The 27,441-nt window shown below is 40.7% G+C and overlaps 1 protein-coding gene across 2 annotated transcripts in view; it reads right to left on the bottom strand.

The window, feature by feature from the left end:
• Positions 1-27,441, bottom strand: part of zbtb16a (zinc finger and BTB domain containing 16a) — a 104,208-nt gene that overhangs the window by 38,297 nt on the left and 38,470 nt on the right. For both annotated transcript variants that reach the window (XM_026938465.3, XM_053240438.1), the window contains exons 3-4: positions 18,618-18,715; positions 1,524-1,610 (exon numbers count right to left, since the gene is read on the bottom strand). In XM_026938465.3, coding sequence (XP_026794266.1) covers positions 1,524-1,610; positions 18,618-18,715 — 185 coding nt within the window. The remainder of the gene's footprint in view (positions 1-1,523; positions 1,611-18,617; positions 18,716-27,441) is intronic.

The raw sequence follows: 27,441 nt of genomic DNA, 5'->3' as shown, positions 1-27,441 counted from the left end.
ACGTCAGCACATATTCCGTACTGATGCCAACCCGTACAAGCAGAACGGGGGTGGGGAGAAGGTTAGTTACACACCACACGCTGGCATCTTCTGGGAGGTTTCCTTCATGTAACAATGTTATGTGGGAAGGGTAATAAACAAACCAGCCAGGCCAAACTTTTTCAAGGCTATTCTGTTCCTGTCCCCATAATTCTCCTCTTCAAACCAATAAACAACTTGAGGGAGCGAGCGAACTCGTGATAAACACCCCAACTCCAAAACCTTTCCAGGAAGTGCTTGTCTAATAACAGACATGCCAGGGAAGAATCCAAACTGTCACACATGACCATTTTATCTGTTTATACAATAAATACTTGGTCCTGCCTGTATTAGGTTGCTTAATGCTTACTCATGTAAACACCTTTACAACAGTTAGGGACTACTAGTGAGCCCCTTAACTGGTAACTAGCACTACATTAAAATTTAGCATTGAGTAGGCTTATAGTCAGACTCACAAGTATCAAGCACTATGCAAGTATCAAGACTGAATATTGGATAAATTGCAGAGCATAATATCCTTACACTTTTAAAACAAGGATCCCAAGTGGAAAAAAAAACTATTTATGTAGTATACATGAACAACCATTAACTAGTTAGCCAGTAAACGTGAGGTAAAATATCACCTCTTACTCAAGAAACTACTTCATTTATCTACTGTTAACTAGCTGGCTAGCAACTTAATATACCCTAACATCTCTTAATTAAGGAGCTAGCTAGATAGCTGAACTACAATTAACTACAGGTTAAACTACAAGTAAGAAAATCAGGACACAATTAATTTGCAAAAAAAGCCCACTACATTTCAGTGTCTGATCAAATGAAGAGGTATTTCCTGTATTGTACTGTGTAGCAGGTCTGACCATTTATCTACTGTCAGATAGCTAGCTAGCTAGTACCTAACACCTCTGCTAGAAATGCTAGCTATGCTAGTTAGCTGAACTACTGTAAGTTTTAAAAAACAGGACAATTAATTTGTTGCAAAATGGTAAATACTTATTTCACTGATTGACAAGTGTTTTGTAGAGACTGTATAGCAGGACTGATCATTTATTTACCATCAAAAAGCTAGGTATGAACTTAATGCAATCCAGCACCTCTTATCCTGGAAATTATCTAGACAGCTGAATAAGAACACAATTAATTTGTTACAAAGGGCAAAAAACAACCCCACCACATTTCACTGGTTGACCAAATGAAGATAATTAATTAAGTCTTTATGTAGAACAACATTTAAATAGTTAGCTGGCAACACCAGAATCTAGCAAGCTATCCCTAACCTCTTCATGTAAACCTTTCTAAATCTAATAGTGGGAGCAAAAAAAATACTGGCAAAAGACTAAATTAAAACTAATTACTATTCATTTTCCGTTAGTGTTTTGGCCAGTACAAGGCTGAGGAGGCAACCACCAAGGGCCATGGCCATCAGCACTGGTCCCATTTAACTGTTTGAAGTGCGAGTGAGTGTGTAGGGGACAATTTCTAACCTGTGTGAATCTGTCTGTGTGCTTCCAGATCTTCTTCTTTCTGGAACTGAGCTCCACACTGGTCACACACGATGGCCTTCTCTCCAGCTGCACACAAAAAGCAAATTGTACAGCATTTAGAAATCACTAGAAATTCAGGCAAGGTGCAAAAATGCATTACATGGCAACCTATGACACAAGTCCTCTCTATTAGTCATGGTCAGAAAATGTGCATGTGCAAAAGTGTTGCAATCGGAATCCAAACACAGGAACTCCATGCTCAGGCTGCTGTCTCTTGTGTGTTTGATCAGAGGGGGTTACTACGGGTCATGACTCTCCTATGTATTACATTCATTCTCTCCATTGCAGGCGTGGCACAGAGCGAAGTGCACATATTATTATTATTATCATTATTATTATAACATGGCCTGCTACATTTCCAGCACCACATCAGATGATTACAGCACCACAGCAACCAAAACAGGAAGCTGTAGTTAATATAACACAGTGTGATTGAGATGAAGCCAAAGCCTGTTTCGCAACCATTATGAAGTTACAAAACATACTGTACCCTCGCGTGAGACAGGAAGAAACACCTTTCAGTTTTTATTAGGGGAATAAATAGTGCAATAACACATTCAACGGCATGTAAAAAAAACTTGCAACCGGCATGTTATTACATTTGCAATTCATAAGAAAACACATGCTTAAATCAACTGGGAGGGTAAAGTAAGAAGTGCTGGGGTAAAGCCTAGTTTACACTTTCAAAAACAGAACAAAAGGAAATTCCGAAAGCCTGAAATGTTTATGTAGCAGTTTCCTAGCTATTTGCAGGCTGTCTATCATTCAAAAGGGGAGGAGCAGCAAACAGCAAGTAGCAATAGGTAAAAGCTATTGTTCTCTGTCCAACAATACAGTAGCATGCTTCGAACTGTTGGGAACGACTTTTTATAGCTGCTATCATGTATGTGGAAACAGGAAAATTCCACAACATTAAACGTAACTACAAATGGATAAAATACTTAGTGTTTCATTCTTTAATAAATAAAAAATTTAATCAGCATACATTTGGCAGCAATTGGCAAACTGCTGTGATACAAGAGGAATAAAACACTTTTGAATGTGCTGTTACAACAAAATAATCAACTTTGGGGTGGTAACAATAACTCCAATTTATATTGGTGTTTTATTCCTTGGTTAGTAGATTTGCTATGAAAACCTCTCATCAAACAGCCCCTTTTATACTCCACTATTAGCCAATTGCCGCAGAGGTGGGCAGGACCTACAGATTTCTGTTGGGACTTTTCCAAACAAAGCCACATGGGAAGTGCTTTCCACCAGTCCGAAGACTTTGGAAGCCTGTACGGAAGAAAGTATAAACGAGCCTTTAGTTGGGGCGCAGGGATCAGCGCTAAGGGCAAAGCAACCCCACATCTGGGCTGTTCAGGTACTGCGGCAACTTCACGTAGACGTTAAATCATCACATTAAGTAGCAGCGAGGGTTACAAGCCTTAAATCCCACCAGTGACATAAGCAACAGTGGATCATTATCTGGAACAAGTTCATACAGCATGCAACCACCCAGCAGGGGCATGCTTTCAGGCCACTGGAAAAAAAAAAAAAAAAAAAAGTCACAAAATTAAAGTGATAAATTCTAGCCTTTTCCTTTGATCAATAGGTGCTTTCCTGTTAAGTAGGGGCAGGGAAAAAAAAGTGCAAGAAAAACACCTCAGTTAGGTTTGGCACAGTATCTTCTAGCTCCTAAACTCTTAAACCCCTTCATCACCCCACCCTTTCTGTTTTTTCAGGGCTGTGGTGCAGAAAGCAAGCAGAGGGCCAAGGCTAGAAATAACTGGCTCTCCAGCACAGAAAAAGCCGTGGCTATAAAAGAGCTGTTTTCTAACAACTTCCACTTCCTCCTCCGCACCTCCTTGGAGTTGCCACAGCGGGGCCGAACCTGACATAATGGGCCCTTACACAACTGAGGTTCCCAAGAAGCAAAGGAGAGGTGCCACGTGCCACACTAGCCTGTTCCCTTTTCACTTCCCCTCTGAAATATTGCACAACTGGAAGAGAGGGATTTACTGCCTCTAAAGAGGACACTCGTGCTGATCGCTCGTGCTGCCGAAGAGAGGCCTCGTGCATGAGTGTATGTGTGTGTAAAATGCAGACAGCATCCAGAGTGGTGAGTGCACACAGATACAGCACACATCTAGAGTCAGATCACTCTGTGCTGAACAAAGAAACAGAATCTGCTACCAAAAAAAGGCTGTAATGAAGAGACCATCAAGCACTTGTAGAACTGATTCCTCCTAATCGGCTCGCTCTCCGTGTCTCAGATGAGAACAGGAGCAAACAATACGCCACAAACAAAAACACACCCTTGCTGCTCGGTGAGCCTACACAAATCAGTTATATAAGACAGTACGCTTGGTAGCAAAAAAATCCATTAAAAAAAACCCCCAAAAAAAACAGAGCTCAGTCAGAACAATGCGTGCAGACGGCATGCTCTGACTCTTTCCTTCAGCGGTAACGCTCTGTGCTGTACAGTTTTATTTACACTACCCTCTTATCAGTCACACAGCAGTACGGAGGCTGCCAATTGGAAAGGACAGCCAGGAACTGCATGTTCCCTTGCTCAAGTAGATGTGTACTGCAGGCAGAGCCCTTTTTTTTATTAACCAAGACAAAAATGCTGGGAGTCTGCCAGATTACCCTTATAAACACACACACAAAGGTGCAAATACACCACATACATGCGTACACAACTATAATTGCTTTACCAAGCAGGTACACGGAACAGTTAAAAATAATACTAAAACAAAGTCCATTCACATAAAAAGAAAAGATTTGAAGAGATTAAATCATTGAAAGTATTTGAGCTACTGTTGACAACAGTCCAGAAAGAGAATGTTTAGGCGCAGACCAAAAGCAGACAAATATTGACAGAGCAAATACACTTACACATCCAAAATGAGTTTAGAGTTTACATTCTTAAAATGAATATTGGCACAATGGTTCACTCTTGTTTTATGGATGCTAAATCTCATAATCCATTTTGCCTGCTTCGATTAAAGAGAGAGACAAATAAAGACAGAAGGGATGGAAGGGTGGGTGCGGGGTCTGAAAGCTTTTCTCTGTACAAGACAGTTATTTTAGCTCTTAGGTCCTGAGGTATGGAGAGTATTTCAGTTCAGGCACAGTCTGAGACAAGGCAAGGCAGACTTCTGGACTTGTGTGGTGTCAGTCCCTTCTGATGTCTTGTAGTCTGATCTCCATACATGGGGACAAAATAAACAGTGTAAGTACAATCCCACTAGTGTGCTGGCCTGCAGCCTTGTGCCCCCAAGCTACAAAAGGTCAAAGGGCCCATGTGTTTTCTGCTTCCTTTTTCACCCCCTCGAACATCGGTCCTTGGTCCTTTAAATTATGACACAGGACTATACACGCTGTGCTGCGGTGCCAAGACAAAGACCTTACAGAAGTGGAGGAAACAAGAGCCAATCTGGGAGGAATCAACAAGGCCAGACTGGTGTGAAGCGGCTGAAAATGAGGGCAGGCCTCCTGGATCTCTCAACCACCAGCTCTGCACAGTTGACCTCCATTTTAATCCACTTTATCCCAACAAGCATGATCAATCCCAATGGCACTATGGCTAGTTATATGTAGAATAGTGATGTTGGCAAAAAGTAGTGGACTACATAGGCTCCAAATCGGACCATTTCAAACCAACCCTTTTTTTCAAGCATTATTTTGGCAACATTCTTTGTAAAGACCCTTTCCTGGGCAATCAGTTAAAGCAGCACACACTATGAAGCCGCCTTAGGTATAGGGAACTGATACCATCATGGCAAAAATGGAGCAAGAAGTGAGCTCTGGTGCCTGATCGATAGCTGTGAGGTTGGCTGTAAGTAGAGCCCTTCCCACAAGCTCTCTTTTATTTATCCCGGCAGAACCTGAGAGGATGACCACACGGTGAACCCTTCCCCAAACGACCACTGAAACTTCAGCAACCCGCTGGATACAGCAATTGAGGTGCCTTTACAGTGCTGTAAATGCCTTTATGGCTAAAGACAGAGCAGCAGGAGGCCGGACCGTGCTCTTTCCTCATTTGCCGGCTCTGAGTAGCATGACGAAATATGGCTGAATGGGATGATATCAACCAGCAACGGACAAAGACCAGGAAGCAAAAGTGTCCATGACACAACAGCAATTATATGCTCCTGCAATAAAAAAGGGGGAAAATACCTACCAGGAACTCACAAATTCACTCATGCACTAGGCACTTAGTGAGCGGCACATGATCCAGACGATCAGGGAGTCAGGCAGCAGAGCCTGCTGTACATGTGCTTTCTCCACAGGTCAATAACCTGTAAAGATTTAGCGTTTAGGGCCCATTATTTCCTGCTTTCAAGTCACACATTGTCAAAGGCAGTCTTTGGTTTTATTAAGGCCCAGGTCAGAAGCCTGAGGGTGGAGCCAGCAGGCAATACAATGTCCTATGGGACAGTAACTAGGACATAGGAAACACAGAGGGAACCATTACTTATAACAGTTTCTGGCTTCCACATTTGACACAAACAGTTTCCCTAACCTACAAAAAGCCATCCTTCAAAGGGAAACCTTAGATATAATGCTGAAAAATCTGCACACATTCAAGCCAAGTTAATGAGCCAACTCAAACAACCACAGTGAATCACAGAACTTGGTTAATGGGAAATCCAAAAAATGAAAACAGGAATTGTCGAAAACACGCAGAGCTGTTTAACTGCTCTCAGGTGCAGTGATTTACATAGTTGTTTATCGTTTGAATCCAGGTTTTTTTTTTTTTTTTTACCGTGTCTCCATTAGGTATGTCCAAGAAAAGTTAATCACCTGCAGGTTACAATGAAAAAAGACATCCTTCCTTAGTTTAAAAAAAAGAATAAGAACAGAAAGAGGGTCTTAGTCAGGGGAAGAGAAAGAAAAAAGGTCACTTCTATAAATGTCCTTTCTTCCCAAATGTGGACAGTGTGATCGCCCCCCCCACCCTTGACTTCCTCACTAAACCATTTTTACAATGTCCTGACACACATTCCAGCCCTTCCTCCCAGAGTCGTCCCTCTGAGACTGGGCAGACAAGCAACATCATGATCTTACGCTCCAATAGATAAACATGCACAAGTGTCCCACATACATGGATCATCCCCGGCCAGCCTTCAAACACATTTCTTTATATTTGTTTGAATATGCTGTGCGTTAAAGAATAACCCTTGGTGATGTGATGTTATAGGAAAATAAGTTGGTGAGTTACTATTACCACCCCAAAGTTGATTTTTCCTTATAACATCCCGCCCATAAGAGTTTTATTCCTCTTACACCACAGAAATTTGCCAATGATAAATTCTTTTACTAATATCAGAATGACAAGTCATATTTTAATCTGTTTATATTTAATCGTGCAGAATGTCCATTAAACATGTTAGTTCCTGTTATCACTTGCATTATATCAGCTATAAACAGTTCCCTCACCAGTTTCTCTTTATTCTTTCTTTTGAAGAAAGCTTGTTCCCATGAAACTCGAAAGCATAAGTTCTGTCCTGAAGAAAACTTACTGACTGTTACAAAGCACTGACACTGGAGACTCCTTCCATAAATGTTAAATAAGGGCTCCTGAGTGGCTCAACAGAAAAGCCCTATCTTCTGGAGATCATGAGTTCGAATCCCAATGATGCCACAGCCATCCGTGGCAGGGAGCCCAAGAGAGCAAAACTGGCCGTGCTCTGAGCTGCCTGATGGGTGGGAATTGGCCACGAATAAATTAAGGAGAAAATTGGGAGAAAAAAAACATATTAAATAAATGACTCCCTCAATATTTCAACAATTATGCTTTTCTTTGTTAAATAACAGCACATTTTTAATCCATGTATTCTTAATCTTATATTATGTGGCGTCTGCTATACAAGTCCCTGTGAATGCGTTGTTACTATAGAAACAATAACAAATAAGAACAAGTGCATAGATATAAACCTGTGATTTACCTTGCAGCTGGAAATAGTGTCAGAGCCACGCTGTTATAGAAAACTAATCAATACCTTCTGACGATTCAGTTATGTAGTCTGCTACATTTTGTTTATGTAATGCGGTGGATTCTTTTGTTTGCCCGTAATTGTACCGAGTGTATAGAAAAGCACTGCCTGCTCAGTTGATGTCTATTAAACGCTAATTGCCCACATCAGTGTGTTTTAAAGTCAAATCCACCTCCAAGCGAGGTATTTTCAGTGAGACTAAAAGTGAGAACCCCATATTAGTATTCAGGTCCATGTATGTGTTTGCAACAGTAATAACACAATATGCACGGCTGCTATTCATGCTGCACCTCCCAGTGGAATGAGAAGCATAAAAGCAACCCTTGTGTGTCCTGGCTACTTCCAGATGGCTTTGGGACTGCTTTTATCTTTTTTTTTTTTCTATACTCCTGCTTTTTTTTTTTTGCACATGAAAGCGCTGTCGGCAGATATTTGCTCCGCGCTTCGTTCTCTCCTCATTCAAAATATAAAAGTTTCAAAGAGCATTTCACAAGGGAGCTCTGCCATAAATGGGATTCATAGCTTTTTAATCTGCGCTAAGAAATTGATCTAAAAGTTTCCCAAAGCCATCGTCCCAACTTACATAACGCAATAAAAGTGTGCCTCGGAGAGCATTTACTTTTATTGCCATTTCATGGGAAGTAAATCATGTTTCCTCCAATTTTGCCCGCTGTGCACATGGATACACACATGGATATGCATACCAGAAACTGACCAACATGCAGAGCACACAGATTTCCTGAGTGTCTAAAAGTTCCGCTTATCATATCCCTGGCATGGGGAGTGGAAAGAAGGGGGAGGAAGTATGCCAGTAGTCATGATATGCTTAATTAAAATTGCCACTCTCACGCCCACTCTGAGGACGAGGAAGTAAACCTGGGAGCATGCCGTACATGTGTAAATCCAGGTCTGAAATAAGGCAGCCCCTGTGGAAGGAGAGGCAGACAGAAACAGATGGGTTCGAATGGGATAAGCGGGATGGAGGCATTTATCACGCTACAGCACACACTCCGTCTTCAGAGTTTCCTCTCAGATAAAGGGCAGGTGAGGCTTTGGTGGATGGAAGTGCTGAAGGACTTCGACAGTATTGTGTGTGTGGTGTGGGAATTGAACTGGCACAGTGGCTGCCAGCGCATTCCTCTACTTATTTAAGTGCCAGCGATGGATGACCCTGTTAATCGTAATCTAATAATCTAAGTAATGTTGGAGATGCTGTTATGCCATTACATGCACACCATTAGCCATTTTTCCACTGAGGAGCCAAGAAAATTAGCCCAAGATATTAAACCCCAGGCTACAATTTCCATTATAGTGCCTTTGTCGCCAATGTCAAAACCAGGACCAGACATGATACATTACATTGAAATGGCACTTTTTAAGACAGTGGATTTGGAAGGCATAGTTTGCCCCGCTGACTGTTATATGGGAGTTTCTGAAGGCAAAAAGACATTCAGAATTTATCACAGTTTATTTTGGGCTTTCTTTAAGGGGTTTCAGTTTTTCTATTTCACGTGCTTCTGTACGGCTGCTTTCAGATGCTGTTTTAACATTTACCTCCCATTTGTCAGAAGGTGCTGATTAATTTTCTATAACAGCAGGTCTGTATAGTAATTCTCACTAATTCTGGCTGTAATTCAAATCACAGGTTTATATTAATGCACTCATTGTACATTGTACATAATACAGTTTTCTTTCCAAGCTGATCAGATTTGTACTTAGAAATGCTATTGGCTTGTGATCAATGGCTGAAATGTCCGTTTTTAAAAACGTAGGCCAATTTTGAAGGATCTCATTATTTAGGATGGCATGTCTGCAAAATTTTAATCTGACAGGCTTCCGAAGTCTTACAGTGCCAGAGCAGGTGTTTTATAAACAATCAACTACAAATAGTTATTACTTTCCAGTCTGCTTTTCCATGCCCTGGACTTGTTTTATGCACCCTTCTAAATTTATAGTTAGAAAAGTTTTTGGGAGGGGTAAAGGCAAGGCAGTTTGAAAAAGTCACTAAACAGAAATGCTCAAATGTCCGGCTTTAAAGGGGTATAAAGGATTCTTTCAGGTATTACTACTTCCTGTTTGCTACCACGCCCCTTTAGTTTGATGGACAGCCTGAAAATAGCCATGCATCGTCTACTTTTATTAAAACCAACATGTTCCAGGCTTGCAAAATTTAATTTATGTTTCAGAAGCATGTCTGGTTAAAAAAACAAAAAAAACCAAAAAAAAAAAAGACAGAAGCATTTACTGTACATGGCTGTATAAGCGTTGAGACATGGAAAGTGATATGAATCCATACAGTGTGGCAGCCGACTCAGCGACTCGCCTCATCACGCCTGCCAGAGAGGACTGGCCTTGCTGATGAAAGGAGTGTGGCCTTTAAAAAAAAAAAAAAGAAAAAAAAAAAAAAAAAAAAACAAATCCATACTGGCCACAGGCTCCTCTCCAATCTATTTTCTGCTCAGCTGGTTTTAAATGAAGTTATTATGACTCATTAAAATGCCCGCAAGCTTGTGGAAGTCGGCCAATTACAATTTAAATTTAGCCTCCCCTCACACCCGCCCCATCCTCTCCAAATCCCCCTCTCATGCCTGCACCAACACACCACACGACTACAGCTCAACCACTGGCTTACAGCTGCCATCAAAGCCTCGATCTTTGGACGCAAGTGCAGCCCAATAAACAAACAAATCATCATTTTTTCCAGGGAGCCTGCCAAAGGAAGGAACACCAGGAATCTGCACCACACTGCCTTAATTAATGTTGCTTAAATCCCCCAAAACTGGTTAACAAAGAGACTGAGCGTTTCTCTCTGGACACTTGGATTAATCGTCAGCCGTCTTTGTGAATCAGTTACAGAACCTTCGTTTCGCTGCTATCTGGTCAGCCAAAGCCATCAAATACTTTGTTGTGCAATCAAGGCTGAACCTAGATATGGTTTAAAACCACTTTCAGGGCTGCGTCCACTGTTTGTCACCCTCATAAAACAATAAAGGTCAGACACTGGATAGACTTAAACACCTCTTCCAATGCCCCGATGTCAAGGAGAAAAAAAAGAAAAAAAAAAAAACAAAAAAAAAAAACCAGAAAAACAACAAAAAAAAACATGCCTGACTGAACACCTTTTGTACATCCAATTCATTTGAACCTTTCCTTATATAACCATTCTGAGAACAAGGGCATCGTTCGATCCTTCAGCAAGGAGTGGCACAGACCGAACAAATGTCTTCTCCCTTCGAGTCGCGCCTGTGTGCCTTTTGCTTTATTTCCTAGCCTGCAAGTGGCGAGTGCACGCATGTGTGTGTGTGTGTGTGTGTGTGTGTGTTCTGCTGTCTCGCTCTCATTTTCCAGCAGAACAAATTAATCCGTGCCCTTCCAGCAACGCTCCCTCCTTTTTTTTGACAGAGGCTGCTCAGAGGAGAAAAATGATGAAGCAAATCCAAAATTCAATTGCCTGTGTTCTGTTTTAGAAGGCACACGGTGTACTGTACAGACCATAAAACTCCCAAACAGCCTCCAGACGCTGCTGCAATCACCCTCCATCAAAACACTTTGTCTCGCATACAAAAATAAGACCCGGCATTGAGCTGAATACCAAATCAGCCCACCGGGGCACTTGCTACTTAGCAACCAAAAGGGATTTAAAGCTGCAATACCCGACAACAAAGGAAAAAGATCGGGATCTTTTACAGGGTATTACGGCTGGTCCTACAGTTTATTCCATGGTCCTAATCAGAGATATTTACAATACCATGATGGAAATGTGAAGAACTGTTGAGCTAAAAAAAAAAAATTACAAACACACACACAAAAAACAAACATTAAAAGGATGACAATAAGAATATGACACCCCCTTTTAGGGGAAATGAAGGTGATCTTGTGAAAAGCTTGGGAATTATATTAATTATCACAAAAATAGGCCAAATAATTATACCAATTGAAATGCATAACTTTTTTTTTAACAACAAAGTGAATATAATAGTAGTCTAAATGTTGAAATGTAGGCTGGATTATATTTACAGTCCTACTCCACCAAACCACAAGAAATCAGATCTATGCTTAGACATGTTACTGGTGTGTCATCACTAGCTGAAATGGCAGTTTGGTTTAGGAATTTAGGCCAAAGTGGAAAGATCCAATCAGATAGCCTTGCATTTTCACAGAAATTTGTTCTGGCATGCTGAGAAAAAGTGCTAAGAATAAAAAGTGCTCCTTGAATGACGTGTTGGAGAAGGTGTTTTATTAACGAAGAGCTACAAAAGGTTGTTATTAGGTTCTGTAAGACACTATGAGATTTAGGTTAAAAAAAAGTAGCACAGCTCACAGTAACAGAAACACACATTTGTAGAATAGTGTTGAAAAGAGTTAGAAAGAGGCTTGTTTTAGATTCTGCTCAGGGCAGATAGTCTGGAGGGTTCATTAAAGGCAGATAAGAGCATGGAGCAATACACCGTAGACAGCGAGTGATGTGCTCAATGATGGCAAACATCAAAGGCATCACCAGCAACAGACAGCTCGTGTACACCGGTTAGAGCCCGGCATTAGAACAGGGAACACGGCTTCGTGTTTCTAAGTCCATGGGAATAAAATCTTTTAAGCTTTTCGAGGAGGGCAAACTCGCTGCCCAATTACAGCACCATTACCCGGTCGCCTAATCATCTCTCCTCTCTTGGACCTCATAATGGAGGAGATTTATGCCTCGCATAATTCAGGCGTTGTTGTAAATGGGGGTTTAATGTACATCAACAGGTCAGGGGAAAGTATTATGGGTTTAAACCACCAGAGAGAAGTTAGGGCATGCGGCCAAACAGAAGCTCAGGCCATTTATCCACGCTGCCCGTCATCCCCCACTAATGCTCGGAGAAAAAGGGAAAGGGGAGGGAGGGGAGCGAGAGTGAGAGTGAGAGAGTGAGTGAGCGAGCGGGGGCTTTATCAGCTGCTCCAAAGAATTTACATGAGAGCACAGAGCGCCGGGGCATTTTCCTATTTTTTTTTCCCCCAGCTTTATTTAGAGGCCTTTCTTCCAGCCCTTTCGCCCCACCCTACTTGCGCAGCTCTCTATTTTGGAATATGTGGTTTGGAAGGCAGTCAAGTTTCATTAATTTCTGGTTTGGGTACAGTATGTTCCTGGCCACACATCTGCGAGCGATCATAAACGCTCTGGAATGCTGGCAGAACATCCAGACCTGCCGGCAGTCGATGATGTCATCACGCTGAGGGAAGATCTGGCAAGCGGCCAGACTGTGGGAGCACGGCGCTCACTGGTTCTGACAGCGAGAGAGAAACAGAGAGAAAGAGAGAAAGAGGGCACGCAAGAAGGAGACAGCAAGAATAGTGAGGCAGGGACACAGAAACAGGAAAATTCTCTTTTTTCCTCTATGTTCCCTGCACTCCACACATGCCTCACATTTTTCAAAGTCCTAAAGCTTTCGGCATGTATAACTCCCCCCTCCTTCCTTCTTCTCACCCAAGCAGCAGGTGTCAGTCAGGTGCATAGTGAGCTAATATTTCAGCGACATAATACTGCACTGCTATCATGAACTGTAAACCTGGGAGTCGAAGCGCCAAATATTTTACATGCCACTGATAATGGTACTAAAGAACAGCCCACAGGCACAACAGTACAGTTATAACTTTATAAAAAAAAAAAAAAAAAAAAAAAAAAAAAAAAAACCTAATACACCCCTTATCATTTACATTTATTCTGTCATGCAGCCACTTCCATTCAAAGGATCTTTCAAGTGAGACCAATCCAATCCAAGCACAGAACTGAGGCTCTTGCTCAAAAAGTCCAACAATGGCTCTCTGATAATACAGAGATTTGAACTGATAACCTTCTTCACAACTACTGTGCGAACATCATGCTATCCGAAGCAGCAGAGAAACCCACAAATTCACAAACAAGAGGCCAAGAGTCAGTGCCCTAAATGAAGCGCACCACAGAACCTCTTCAGACCTACCACATATGGGATCTTTAGTGTTTGCTCATTATCAGGGGATTGTGAGTTTGAATCCCAATAGTACCACAAGCCATTTATTGTCCCGTAGTCTAAGACAACATAACTGTTTGGGAGGGGGGTTGGGTGGGAAGATGGCCTTTCTCACTACCCTACTGATCAGTTTGATGCAAGCCAATCATGGGCAGTTCCTGGGAAATGGTAGTGCACTTGTTAAGGTTCTAAACTAATGATTGGTTCTTGTAGTTAAGTTATTGCAGTTCTGGCCGTAGCTCAGAAACTTCCAGACTCTGGATAAAAGGGTCTACCAAATGATGGCTGATTAGTTTCATATGTCTTGGAAGAACTTTTTGGTGTTGGCCTTAGCTCTTTTAGGTTGGGGACAATCATGTGATAGGTAATGCCTAGCCAGAAATCTACAGCTATGACTAAATGATTAAACTATGTCAATCTTGATAGAAAACTTGGCAAAATGTAAAAAGGAAAGGTGATTTCATCGCAGAAAATCAGCCTCCCCAAGGTGCCGCGCTGCAGGTCTAAACTAGGTGGACGCTGGTGTGGATGGGCCCTGCTGTCTGAGGCCCAAAATCAGCCTTCTGAGCTAATGAAGTCAAGTGAGGTCCACTGGCTGGGCCCCTCAAGAGAATAGCATACAGACTTAATCAGCCTGGGCCAGACACACTGGCCTGCTAATGACAGTGTTCACACGGCCCCTTGAGAGTGTGTCTGCACGTGTGTCTACGTCTGGGTCCAGATAGTTCAATCCATCCTGTCTCGTCTGCACAAACGTGGATGATGAGGCAACAGGACCATTTTGCTTTGTTGGTGCCAGGCGCCGGTTGTGTCACTTTGAGTTGTTCGTCTGACGGATTGTTTAGGAAGAGCAGAAGTGAGACTGTGGCAATGAACAGGTCAGGATGAAGGCTTTCAAGTTCAAGGAGGGAAAACAAAATACCTCGGACAGCAAATCATGGTGAGTTCCGTGGCTGTAATCCTTCCGTCAAGTCCTGCCTCTTGTCTCCAGAAAAAAAGAAGGGGGGGACCTAAATATATCTCTTGGCCAGGCTGATGTGACCCAAGTCTTCCACTGAGCTCTTTGAAGTCACAAGGGGAGCTCATATAACACTAATAGCCCAGCAACACTCCAAATGGCTGAGTCACTATTTTTTTTCTCTCAGCACCAGCCCTGAAGCTCCTGGACCATGTTGACCTTAAACTCAGGAGAAAACATTAGCACACGCCACTCCATTATCAGAACCTCAGAGTAGCTTGCTCCCCACCCAAGACTTCCTGCTTGCTGTGTAAGACATCACCCAATGCAGTCCTCCCTTCGTGCAAAACACCAGCACACACAATTGTCTGAATCGACACCATAACCACTGCTGTTGGACAACGATTAGGGAAAAAAAGGCAAAACACTGCCAGGGGGAAAACAACTGGCACAAAGTTCACTGTACATACTGTACCTTCGGCGGTGGCAGCCAGCCCACACTGGCGCCCTGCCAAGTCTACAATAAAACAAACACAGAGACAGCATGCCCCAGCTGAGCTGAGAGTCGGAGGAGGAGGGAGGAGGGTGATCAGGGATGACTGAAATGGTACACCACAATACACTCTGCATGGCTAATATCATACCTCTTCTCTTTTGCATGGTTTTTGAAGCTAAAAGTGTGAACGAGGGAGGCTAAGCCACTTGCCTGTTGTCACTGATAAAAATCAAACCGCTCAAAACAGGAAGGATAAAAACAGAAAGTTTGCAATGGAGAAAAAAAAGAAATCAAAGAGCTTTGCTCCATCTCTGCTCCTCTGCCACCTTTCTGTCTATAAAAGTGCTTCAACTGAAAAGCTGGAGCTTTACACAAGAGCGAAGCTCTCAAGAGCCTCGCTGCAGCAAACAAAAATAAATAAATAAATAAATAAAAAAATCAGGCTAGTGTTGCACGTCAACTAGCAGGCGATTGTCAAAACTTGTGTTTTGTTTTTTTGATGCACTAAAAATATGCTGTCTGAAATGCTCAGTTATTACAACTGTTGTGGGGAAGACTAGTTGTTTCTGCTCCCTTGGTGAACATCTTGCAGAATTAGTTCTCCAAACAAAGGTGCCATTATCATTATGATCAGAATTCTTGGCATTTAGATTTCTAAACTCCCCGAAGTGCCAATTTAGTGGCAAGCCCTGTACAGAAAAGAAGGTACTGTAGAGGTATATTCTGTACCACAATCAAAATGTAAACTCAGGTACAACAGTGCTTCTTGAAGTACTTTAATGATGTTCCACTACAATTATGTTCCTCTGACTAAAGGAGTACAAACACTGACAGACATTTGTACGGTAAATCCCTAGTTTAGAACTTTCATCCTTTTTTTTTTTTGTTTTTTTTTGGAAACTGCACTCCCAAATATGACTGTAAAAGGTGACCAGGGGTATTCAGGTAAAATTTGTGAGGGTCCATAAACATCTGTTATTGACCACAACAGAGGATCTGCTACAGAAGCCGCTAGTGCTTGGTTAAATCAGCTGAAAAGGCCCACATCTGGAGCCTCCTCACACCCTGTCTTACTGCGAGAATAAAGTGTGATGGATAACTACCTGGTGACTGACTGACAGACAGACAGACAGAAAGGTCCAGACACCTGCCTTGGCTGCTAAAGTGGACGTTTAGTTTCTGTCTGCACCTAAATCTAAGGACATGTTCCCTTAGCCAGGCTGAGAAACAGGCTTTCCAGCCTGCATGTACAGCACTGTACAAAAGTCTTATGCACCCTATTTTTTTAGTACAAACTTTGTTATAGATTTTTATTTTATGACTTCTACATTATTGATTCAGTACAAAAACATTTTAGATTTCCAAACATTAGTTTTCCAGCACAAAATTAAATATTACAGAAAAATGTTTGTATGTTAATAAAGAAAGCAGCATATTATATAAGACAAAAAAACATAATGAAGGCTGCTGGGTTTTGCTGCAACTGTGACAGTCAAAATCTCCAGAAGAACTGTGGCTGGTTCTGCAAGATGCTCAGTAAAACTTACAGCTTATTTCCTTATAAAACTGCACAAACTGTACCTGTACTATTTTTTTTAAAGTGAAAGATCTTTGCTCTACAGCATTTCTTTGCATGTGCCTAAGACTTTTGCACAGTACTGTATATAAAACAAGACTGTTGGTGGTGGAGCCACTGAGGTGACATGGTGGCATGGCCACTAATTAATATATTAAGTCCATATGACAATATGAAGGAGACAAGATAACATTTCAAAACCACTAGATAATATTTTTAGACAACAAACTAAGTATCTCATGGCCATGAGATAATATATTGAGTCCACTAGATAATATATTTAGGCCACAAGATGATATATTGAGGATACAAGATAAAATTCTGATGCCACAAGATAATATTTCATAAACTAAGTATCTCATGGCCACGAGATAACATTGAGGACAAGACATAATATTTTGAGGCCACAAGATAATATTTAGGGGTCATGAGATAATATATTGAAAACACAAGACAATATTTAGAGACCATAAATTAAGTATCTCATAGCCATGAGATAATATATTGAGGCCATGAGATAAAAGACAAAAGATAATATTTCGAGGCCTTATGTTATGGGTACGAGATAAAGTCGCAGCCATGAATTGTGACTTGTGACCATGATTTAATAAGTTGTGGGAATGTCATACTTTGTACATGGTCTCCAGTTAATTATTTGGCTTCTCTGTGTCACTCATTTTAAAATATGATAGCTGCTACAAGTTAAGGACTCTGTGACTCTGTGATAAAATAGATCCCAAAAAACTTAACTTGTGGCCTCAATTTATTAAATTATGGCCATGAATTATTAAAAAATTAACCACCATGTCACTTCAGCAGCTGGGTAGAACTCAAGCTTGTCTGCACAACTGCTCAATCCTACCTCCCATCCAGCTTTAAAAACCCTCAGCATAATGACAAAGTATACTTTTGTGTGCGTAAGAGCACATTGACTGTAGGTCAGCATGGCACAGTGGATGAGATTCGAAACACTGCTTCCTTGTCTTTATTAGAGAGTCGCTCATAAATGTCAGCACGAAGCACATGCACGATGGGTAGCCATCAGGAGTGCAACGGTCGTACAATATCTCCACAGAGTCGGGTATTGAACGTGCATCTTGGGATTTGAGCAGCAGCTAAAATAAACATTAGATATTTCCTTACAGCGGCATTCCGCGTGCTGAGTTGTGTGTGAATTGAATTGGGCGGCCCAGCGTGAAAGGCCATTCATCTCCCTATTCGACTTGGTTTTCAAACATTCATGCAAAAAGTCAATTCTCTCTCTCTATATTGAGATATTGACATCAGAAATATTGGATTGTTATGGAGCGAGGTCACATTAGCACTTGTTTAATAGGGACAATGTGGGCCTATGTAGTTTTACTAACAAGTCTGATCTCATCTACATCCCTAATTACCATTCCAAAATCAATTACTTGATTAATGTGGTACTTATTATCTCAAGTTCGAGGGGTTCAATGTGGCCCTTTACTCTGTTCTTCTGTGGCTTGGAGATTTGGCTGCGGTGAGGGAAGATCCCATAGTGGAGAGGAGTCCCACAGCGTTTACAGACTCTATATAAACCAGATTCCTTTCGGACTGCAGGAGAGGACTTTACTCTCCTATAAAAAACCCTAACTCCCAGTAAAAAACCCCAGCAGTGCAAATAAGCCCCCCATGATATAGGCAGGTTAGTACAATCAATAGCCTGTGTGTGTGCATTGAATTACATGACTGTTAGGCTAGCTGCTATCACACTGCTGCTGGCACACTCCTCAGTAGCCATTTCCAGTATCCTATACTGTGTGAATGCGTGACGCATGAATGAATCCCACACACACACCAGCGATGCAAATGAGCTCGGATCTAGTCTAGTCTAACTATCTCCACTATTTATGTACAGTCCTTCTTTTGTGGCATCCATGCAAAAACAAGCCTCTTGTGGCAATGTGCTATTTCCAGCTCTGTTTTCAGACGCGCTGAGCTATATTTGGCTGTGGATGTACAGACGGGGAGGCAGGCCCCTACAGACGCGAGCGGGTGAGTGTTACCTGAGTGAGACAGCAAGTGCATCCTCAGGCGTAGGCTGTCTAGGAAGCGCTTGCCGCACAGCTCACAGCCGTAGGTCTTCATTCCGCTGTGCAGCTTCCTGCGGAGAGAGGCAAGGCAAAACAACATCAGCGACGGCTTCACTGCCAGCTCCGTTTATTTAACTCGCATAAAGACACGGCGTGCAACACCCTCAAGTACACAATGTACATGATTTGATTAGGGCGCTATGCGGTAAAGACAGAACAGTGTAATTTCACCGTGTAAATGAAACAAGAGGAACCCAGGCAAGTCAGGGACAAAATGGTGCCATAATGGTGGCAGTAAATTATTGGCCATCGTGAGACAGAAAAACAAAAGCCCATCCACTTTACACCTTAAAGGGTTCGTTGGTTTGTCTTTCAAAAACATAAAAGTTTCCATGTAGAACCTATATGAAAGGTTTTATAAAATGCTTTAGAATGCTAGAATTATTCATAAACCATTCAAAGAAGAATGGTTTCTTGTGAGCGACCCTTCATTATTAATTGGCTACTACAGGTACTAAAAACAAAGCACAGTAGTCTATACACTCTCGAAAAAAAAAAGAACCCTTTAAGGGTTCTTTGGATATGTAAGGGTTGTAAGACTCCTAATTACATTCTACTTAGATTCTACATTTTCTCTACACTCAGGAAAAGCTAAATCTAGAACGTATATTGGTTTCCCCAGAGGGACAACCAAACCGTCACTCTTAACAATTCCAGATTTATGCTTTTTTTTTGTGTAGAAAAAATTACTTGGGTTGAATACTGACAAAACCCCTCACCTTGACAGATCTCGGAGTTGGAACTAAATTTTGAAAGACTATACTTGCTTTCATTTTTCCTCTATGAATTTTAATGAAAGTTTCCATATGATGTATTTGTGTAATTCGAGCAAGATCTTGCAATGACAGAACGCAGAGAAAGACAAAATGCGGCACCACATAACATGTCAAATAACACTGAACACTCATTTTGTGACAATGTCCCTTTGAGACAATTTTCCCCAAGCAAAAGATGTAGGAAGTAATTTCCTCAACTCATGACACATAAGGCTTGAGTGCCATTGTTCATTTATGTAGACCATCAGAGTGAATGAAGGAGCTCTTTATCTGTACAGAAACATATAGATGGCCTTTAAGCCCAGAGATGGTGGATTTACTAAACTGCAGGGCCGGCTGATTTTCATCCCCCAGGCACTGTTTCTAACAAAGCACCATCTTCTTTAGACGGAAGGTGAAACATTGTAATTATACACAGGCTCGTAGTGGGGGAAAAAGGTTGGGTAAAGCCGGTATTTCAGTGGGTTGGTGGTAATGTGGTTGCAATAAACACTCACATACATTAATCAAAGCATTCGATATTTTGATATCCTGTGTTGCTTATGATAGTACTGCACCAGTATGGGACATTCATGTGATGACATTGTACCTAATTATCAAACATGACAGCAATGCATTGTGACAAAGTTGTTTTAATAAAAGCTGTCATTTTATAGCGGCCGGGGGGAGAAACGGTTGGCGAATCATACGTCTCAGTACTCATCGATGTGATCATTTTGAACAGGGTTTAACTTTATGAAATTGAGAGGTGAAGTAACGTGATGACTCTTTTTTTCAGTAAATATGGAGAGTAAAGTGTACAAACATGAATAAACCAGGGATACCATTTTGACAATTTTGATACAATCCTGATATGAAAATAGGCTGATCTGATACAACCAAAGAACTTGATTTTAATACTGACAAAACCCGTCCTCATGAAAGTCCTGCAAAATTTACTTCCAACTGCAAGATCGATGATCGCTTTGAAGTATTATTTTTTTTCATCTATGAAGCCCTGCCTTCTGCACTGTGATTGGCAAAAAATTCCTACTCATTAAATAAGCTGTATATCATTAAAAAGAGATAACTGTATAACACATATGCATAAGGCGCAAGGCAAGCAAATCAGGCAGAACATCAGAAGCCTGATCACAGCATACATTAAGACAAATTGGATGTTCAGTGCTCATGTGCATAATATGCGTTGTGTCAGTCAACGTTAGCTATGTTCACGGCATAAAATAAGTCAGGCAAAATGTCACAAATGTCCAGTGTGATCCACTACTGTTGTTTTTGCTCTACTGCCTAATGGTACGAACTCCTCTCTAACACGGTTTAGGCTTGATACTATTCTTAGACCCTGACCTATTGAACTAGCACGAGGATATGTTTTTGATGGAGCACTTCTGTCACTCTGGACAAAGGTGTCTGCCAAATGCTGTAAACGGAAATACGAATGCAGTACAATCCAGTATTTCAGGGCAGTATTACTTCCGACACAGAAAGACGGTATCTAATTAGTATCATATTAGTATAAAGGCTATTTTGAATTTTATATCCCTGTGCTATCAGAAATGACCAATCAGATCGACTCATAGGGTAATAAAACGATTTCATTCTTGTTTTCTCAGCACTATGTTGCAGAGTTAATCCAGGGAAAGAGCAGATCCAACACCACTAGACACCTGCCGATATATCTAAGTGTTTAAAGGTAATTCCGATTGCGGCAATTAGCATACCGTATTGACCCTGTGACCTGTGTGAGGATTAGCCCGACCCAGTGAATGTCCATGTGTGACTTTCTCAGCGAAGACAACAAAGAATGGCGTATCTGAATCTTTAACCAAGCTAATCATCAGACCCATTGCATCCTCACAAAGATAAGCCAAGCAAGAGTCAACACTCAGGGATTACCCAACTCAGGTTGGTTAAAAGCCAAGTGAGTGCCCATAAAGAATATGATATTGAGCTTTGGCAGGTTAAACTGGTTTATTGGGTTTATTGTTTTATGGAAGCCCTTGCTTAAGTGGGCTGCAGTGGAGCAACAGGCTGCACAAAGTAAGAACGCTGGCAATGCGTTACAAGTGGTGAGCCGAATTAGTTTTTATTAGCATACTTACAGCACGTGGTAATTGTTTCCAGAGTAGTAATTAGCTCATTGTTTGCACCTCGCTGCCAAAAGTATACGTGTTTAACAAGAACCAAAAGACAGACATCTTCTCCTGTTTCTATTTATGCTGAGAGACTTTTGCAACACATAGCTACAACGTGGATTACTGGAGCAACATAGAGTATTATTACTATTTTTTTTTTTTTAAAAATTTAACAACTCATAGCTGTTAGTTTATAACAAAGAAGATACGGTATACGGTAAGAGATAATATGACACATTTTATATAAAAGGGTATAAGGTATAAGATGAGGAGTAAGAACCATAGACTCATAGAAACATAATTGCAGAAAGCTGATAATTCTGGTTGGTCATGCTTGGAAAAAAAAAAAAAAAAAAGCGATCGGCAAAAAGGGGCTGCAATTTTTTTTTTTTGTAATGCCTGTGTGTTGGCATTATGAGCTTAGCTCCTAAATTTCTAAAGGATGTGGCAAAAAAATGAATGGAAAACCGTTTTGGGCACTGAGTAGAGAGAGGGGGAAAAATGCGGAAAATAAACAAAAGAACGAAGGGAAAAAAAATCTGTAACACGTCCAAAAATCCTGATGGCTGTCTTCTGGATGGGGATTGTGGAGACCCGACAAACAAAGGAAAGAATGAAGCAGCAGAGCCCTTTGGCAAGCTGTAAGTAATTAAAAAGGCCTGTAAACGCCTCCCAGGATAAAGGGCACTTCAAAAGGCAGGCGGGCGAGTGAACGAGTGCTACACAAAAAAAAAAAAAAAAAAAAAGTGAAGAGGGGGGCTGGGAAAAGCCATGGGTCTGAGCACCTTTGGGTGCAAAGATGTACAATGTACAGCCTGAGCATACTGTCCAATCCACAAAGACCTTCCACTGCCCTCAATCTGCTCGTTGTCCTTACTTTAATCCAGAAACGGCATCCTGTCCATGCTTTATCTGAGAACTGACGAAGACCTGGTCAACCAAAGAAGGATCTAACTCACACTAGTAATGGACTAGAAACTTGTGGTGAAATTCTGCAGATCTTTATTGAGATTGGGTTGAAATTATACGGCTGGTTAATGAGATTTATCATGCGGGCTTTAACCTCAAGTTGGGATGACCCTGTAAACCTGAAGCTGTGGGTGAAATGGAAAAGGATACAGTTAAGGCCTGTGAACTCTACCCATTACTACTAGGTTGTATTTTCCGGACAACCAGAAGTGACCCCTGTTTATGAGACACACACACCCACACACATACATTTTCGTATGTGTGAACTGTAGCAGCTCCATTTCCCCTCAGGTCTCTCCAACCAGCTGTGCTTTTAATTTGCTACAGAAACTGTAGATAGCTTGTGTGTGTGTGTTAGAGTGTTCTTGCTAGATAAAGAGATGGCGAGCGGAACGACAAGTGCCTGAAAACAGACCGACTGTAGTCATTAAGGAAGCCGACATAAAACTCTCTCAAGCCATTTACTCAGTTAATAAGCGACTTTGTCCGACAGCGAGTTTTGACAATGGCAATAAATTTCAAATTTATGTCAACAAAACATATGCTGAACACCTCATTTCAGAGGCGGCATGGCGTGCTGGCTCGTAAATCAGGGCCGTGTTTGAAACCCGAGTAGATTACGGGGGCTATGTTATTGAGTTGTTGCAGCTCTGCCCATATAAATCTGAACTTTCTCGCTCTGGAGTAGACCCTGCGCCGTCCATCATACCCGGGAGCTCCCCTGTCACGAGGGCCTGCTCACTGCCTCCCAGCAGGATGGCGCTGTTTAAGCTGCTCGGCTCTTCTGCTGCTCCTGCAGCCACGCACAAACACCAACTGGCCAGAAACACACCATTAAGCAGCATCAGATGGGACCGAATGACTTCAGCTCCCCTCAATAAAATCACGCCTCAAAAAAGGACCAAAACACCCCAACAAAAATTAATTGAGGGAGACAAAGCTGTATCTCTAAGCAACTATAAACCATGCTTCATTGTCCATCGTCTATCATGCTCTGCTGTGTCCTCTGTCCCTAACTGATCCTGACAACTAAAATTCTAGTCTTAAACCAGATATATATTGACACTTGGAAACATGGTATACTGTTACATGTAGAGATGATGTGCAATACTGAAAAACTGATTACAATTTTCATTAATGTTGATATCTCAGGCAAAAAGGCAGTGCCTGAGAACAGTAAAATCCGCAGCGTGCAGGCTGCCAGACCTCCCATTCAACAGCCTTTGCGAGTTCCCACTCAGGCCTTTAAAAAAGCATGCCGCTCCATGTGCGCAGTCGGATTATGGTATTTGTTAAAAGGGGTCCAACAATGCAGAGAGCAGCAGAGAGAGAAAGCAAGGGGGGTGAGAGAGGGAGCAATCTGTCAGTTCATCGTGTTGCTGGCTCTTAATAGAGATCTCAGTCAGGTGTTGACACCACGCTGCCAAAACATTACCATAATGATGATTAATGCTAATTGACTTTTCTATAGACACCCTCTTGAAGATGACCGCTCCACTGACCTCTCCAATAAACAAAGTATGCATGTAAATTTATTTCTAGAGTACAGTTACACTCAAAAGAAGAAAAAAAGGTAAATCAGTACAATAATAACTTATGAAAACAGACTGGAGGCGGAACATATGCACCACTTCAGCACCAGCAAAGGCGAGAGTGCAGAGCAGAGCTGAGAAATATGACCATATAATATTCATATCATGATGACTTGTCACAGTACACTTTTCTATGATATTGCAACATCTTTTTATGCTGGTGAATTCTTGATTCTTATTGGTTAGAAGGTGCTGATTAATTTTCTACAATAGCAGTTCTGACAGTAGTTCACAGGTTTATATTAATGCGCTTGTTCTAATATGTAACTGTTTATTTTGGACACTTTACATAAATGGATAAAAAAAAATGTTATTGTTGATGTGGTGAAGTTTTCTATGAGGAGACTATTTAGTATTTATGGAAGGAGTCTCCAGTGTCAGTGCTTTGTAACAGTCAGAGGTAACGTTTTGCGACACAGGACGACAGGTTTCGTGGTTTTTCTGCAACATGACAAGCTGCATTTTTTTCAGAAAAAAGAGATAAGAAGAAAAAAGAGAGAAAAAAGGAGACACTGGTCATAGAACGATTGTTTATAGCTGCTGTAATATAAGCGATAAGAGGAAGTAACTTGTTTCGCAGACTGTATGTAAATGTAAACAACATTAAATGGAACTATAAAACAAAAATATGTGTCATTACGAGTCATTCTTTAAAAAAAAATTGTTAGTATTGGTAAATTTTGTTGTGGATGGGAAATAAAACAGGAAAATAATTATCTTCAGGCTGGTTTCACCTTCAGGGTGGCAACAGAAACTTCTCTTCACATCTGACCGTATCACACCATCCCATCGTTGATAATTTTCTTATAACAGCATGCTCCACCATGTTTTATTCCTTACATAACATTAAAAAAATATATAATAAACTGATTAGATGAAGCCGAGTTGATGATAAAGTTTTATACTGAACGTGTAAAACAATAAAAGATATTGTGGTCCACATTAAATTATCATTGAACTCAGATTTTTTTCTATTTTTAGTTAAGCAACACTTCTGTTTTGCTTGCAGTCTGTTAGTAAACCTAAATATTGCGATACATATTGTGTACTGCACAAGTAACATATGATATTTTGGTCATATTACTCATCCTTTTTGTGCAGAGATCTAAAAACCGATACAGAGGAGGAACATTTATGTAATGCTGAGGCTGTTCCCTAGTCGCAGAGCAGCTATTGCAGAGCCACGGTCACCCCTGAGCTTTAACCAAGCTTTAACTGTGGAACAATCAAAACCATACGCAGATTAAAACTTGAAAGAGTGCATTATAAAAGGTAAAATGCACAATTCATAGTTTTTGGTTCCCAGGTTTATATTGCCATTTATTTTGAAATAAACATAATAAACTTTGATTGCAATGTTTACGTCTCACTCTATCAGATAGCTACTCTAACTCTGCGGCAGCTTGGTTTTATTTTCCACAGTCGTGCTAGACAGGACCAGTGAGTCCCCAGTCCTTTCCACCACATTAGGAGTGAATGAGGCAGGCAATAGTGAATCAGATGGTGGAGGGAAGAAAGAAAAAAAAGACAAACACAACAGCACCGGCAGCAGCACTATGACTGAATTTACCCTGCAGTTACAACGTTTATGATCTCTGCCATCAACACATTTACAACTGGATTGCGGAAGCATGATATAGATAAAATATCGTTCTTGATTATACTGCATCATATTGTGGTTATGATGTGCCTTGCACTCACTCAGCGCACATGATACGAGCCATTGATATAATATAGTTTACGGCTTTACGATCAGTTGTGAATCACATGGATGTTGTGATTCATCCAAACACAAAAGCTTATCTGGAGAATCCGGGATAGGTCAGGATAACCAAAACATATAATAAAATAATTTAATGATGAGGGCTTTATATCGACAATATCAGTATTGTAAACTGAAATATAGATTAAATTATCAGGGCAGCATGACCTAGAACGTCTATCGCTATACTAAAGTAAAAATGAACATTTTTAACTTATTCAGTGCTACAAATGTAATTCGCAGTGATGGATTAGAGTAAGGAAAAAAAAAAAACTGATATTACATATTTGGTAGAAATTAAACATTGGTGTGTTTTAAACTTTTTAAAAACTTTTTAAAACTTTTTTTACATTTTTAAAAAAGTTTTACATCATATAATAAATATTAGGCTCACTTTACTGCCCCTTACCTGCACAACTGTCCCCATTATCCAGAATGTGTGATGCCAAACAAAAAGATAAATAAATAAATAAATAAATAAATAAATAAATATGTAAGTAGGTAAATAAATAATAAATAAGAAAAACAAACACCCTAGGGTGTGCTGTTATACTACAGCAATTTGCCAACGATTAAATTTTTAAAAAATTAATTATGAATGACACATTGTACTTTTTATCCATTAATAGTTACATTTAATGTTGGGGATGTCCACAAAAATAAATTAGTTACTTATCACTTATTACTGCAGCTGTAAACAATTTTTCCCCTCACCAGCCTCTTTTCTTCTCTTTAAGTTAATAAGACAAAAAAAAAAACAAAACCCCAGCACCTTGTCATGTTACTGAGAAACCGCAAAGTCTTCAATTGACTTCAATTTACAGTTTACCTGTGACTGTTACAAAGTGCTGACACTGGAGACTCCTTCCAAATTTGTTAAATAAATGTCATCTTACAGAAAACATCATCATATCGACGATTATATGGTTCTTCTTTGTATAAATTATTGCACGTTTTTTAATAATCCGGTTATTATTTGTCTTAGAACATCTGCCATACAAATCCCTGTGAATTAGCTGTTACTAATATTGAGTGCATTAATATAAACCTGTGATTTGTCTTGCAGCCGGCACTACTGTCAGAGCTGCGGTTAAAGAAACAGGTTAAAATTCAGCTCTATTTACATTCAACGTTGGAAATATCCTGCAACTATATTCAAACAACGTGCATTTGTCATCCGATCCGCATATATTAAATCCTCTGACAAAACGGTTGTGAGACACACAACATAATACAGGAGCACTTTACACAGAACTACATATAACCCCATACTGCGATCACAATCTGCATACATTAAAACACTGCTAAACCTTTGATGCAACACATTGATTGTAATTATTTCTGCTTTTTAGATCATATGATGATAAAACCACACCAGACATAAAGGAAGCCTTTGACTGACACAAATTAAATATTCTGACTGATGCTTTTCAGCGTCTACCATCCCTGCCTTTCTGTCCATCCTTTGTCTCAAGATCCTTCTCCTTTCCCCCTTTTCTCCGC

The sequence above is a fragment of the Pangasianodon hypophthalmus genome, chromosome 15 (genome assembly GCF_027358585.1).
Source record: "Pangasianodon hypophthalmus isolate fPanHyp1 chromosome 15, fPanHyp1.pri, whole genome shotgun sequence".
Taxonomy (NCBI): domain Eukaryota; kingdom Metazoa; phylum Chordata; class Actinopteri; order Siluriformes; family Pangasiidae; genus Pangasianodon; species Pangasianodon hypophthalmus.
Note: the sequence above shows the minus strand (reverse complement) of the source record. Positions and strands in the feature narration are given on the sequence as shown.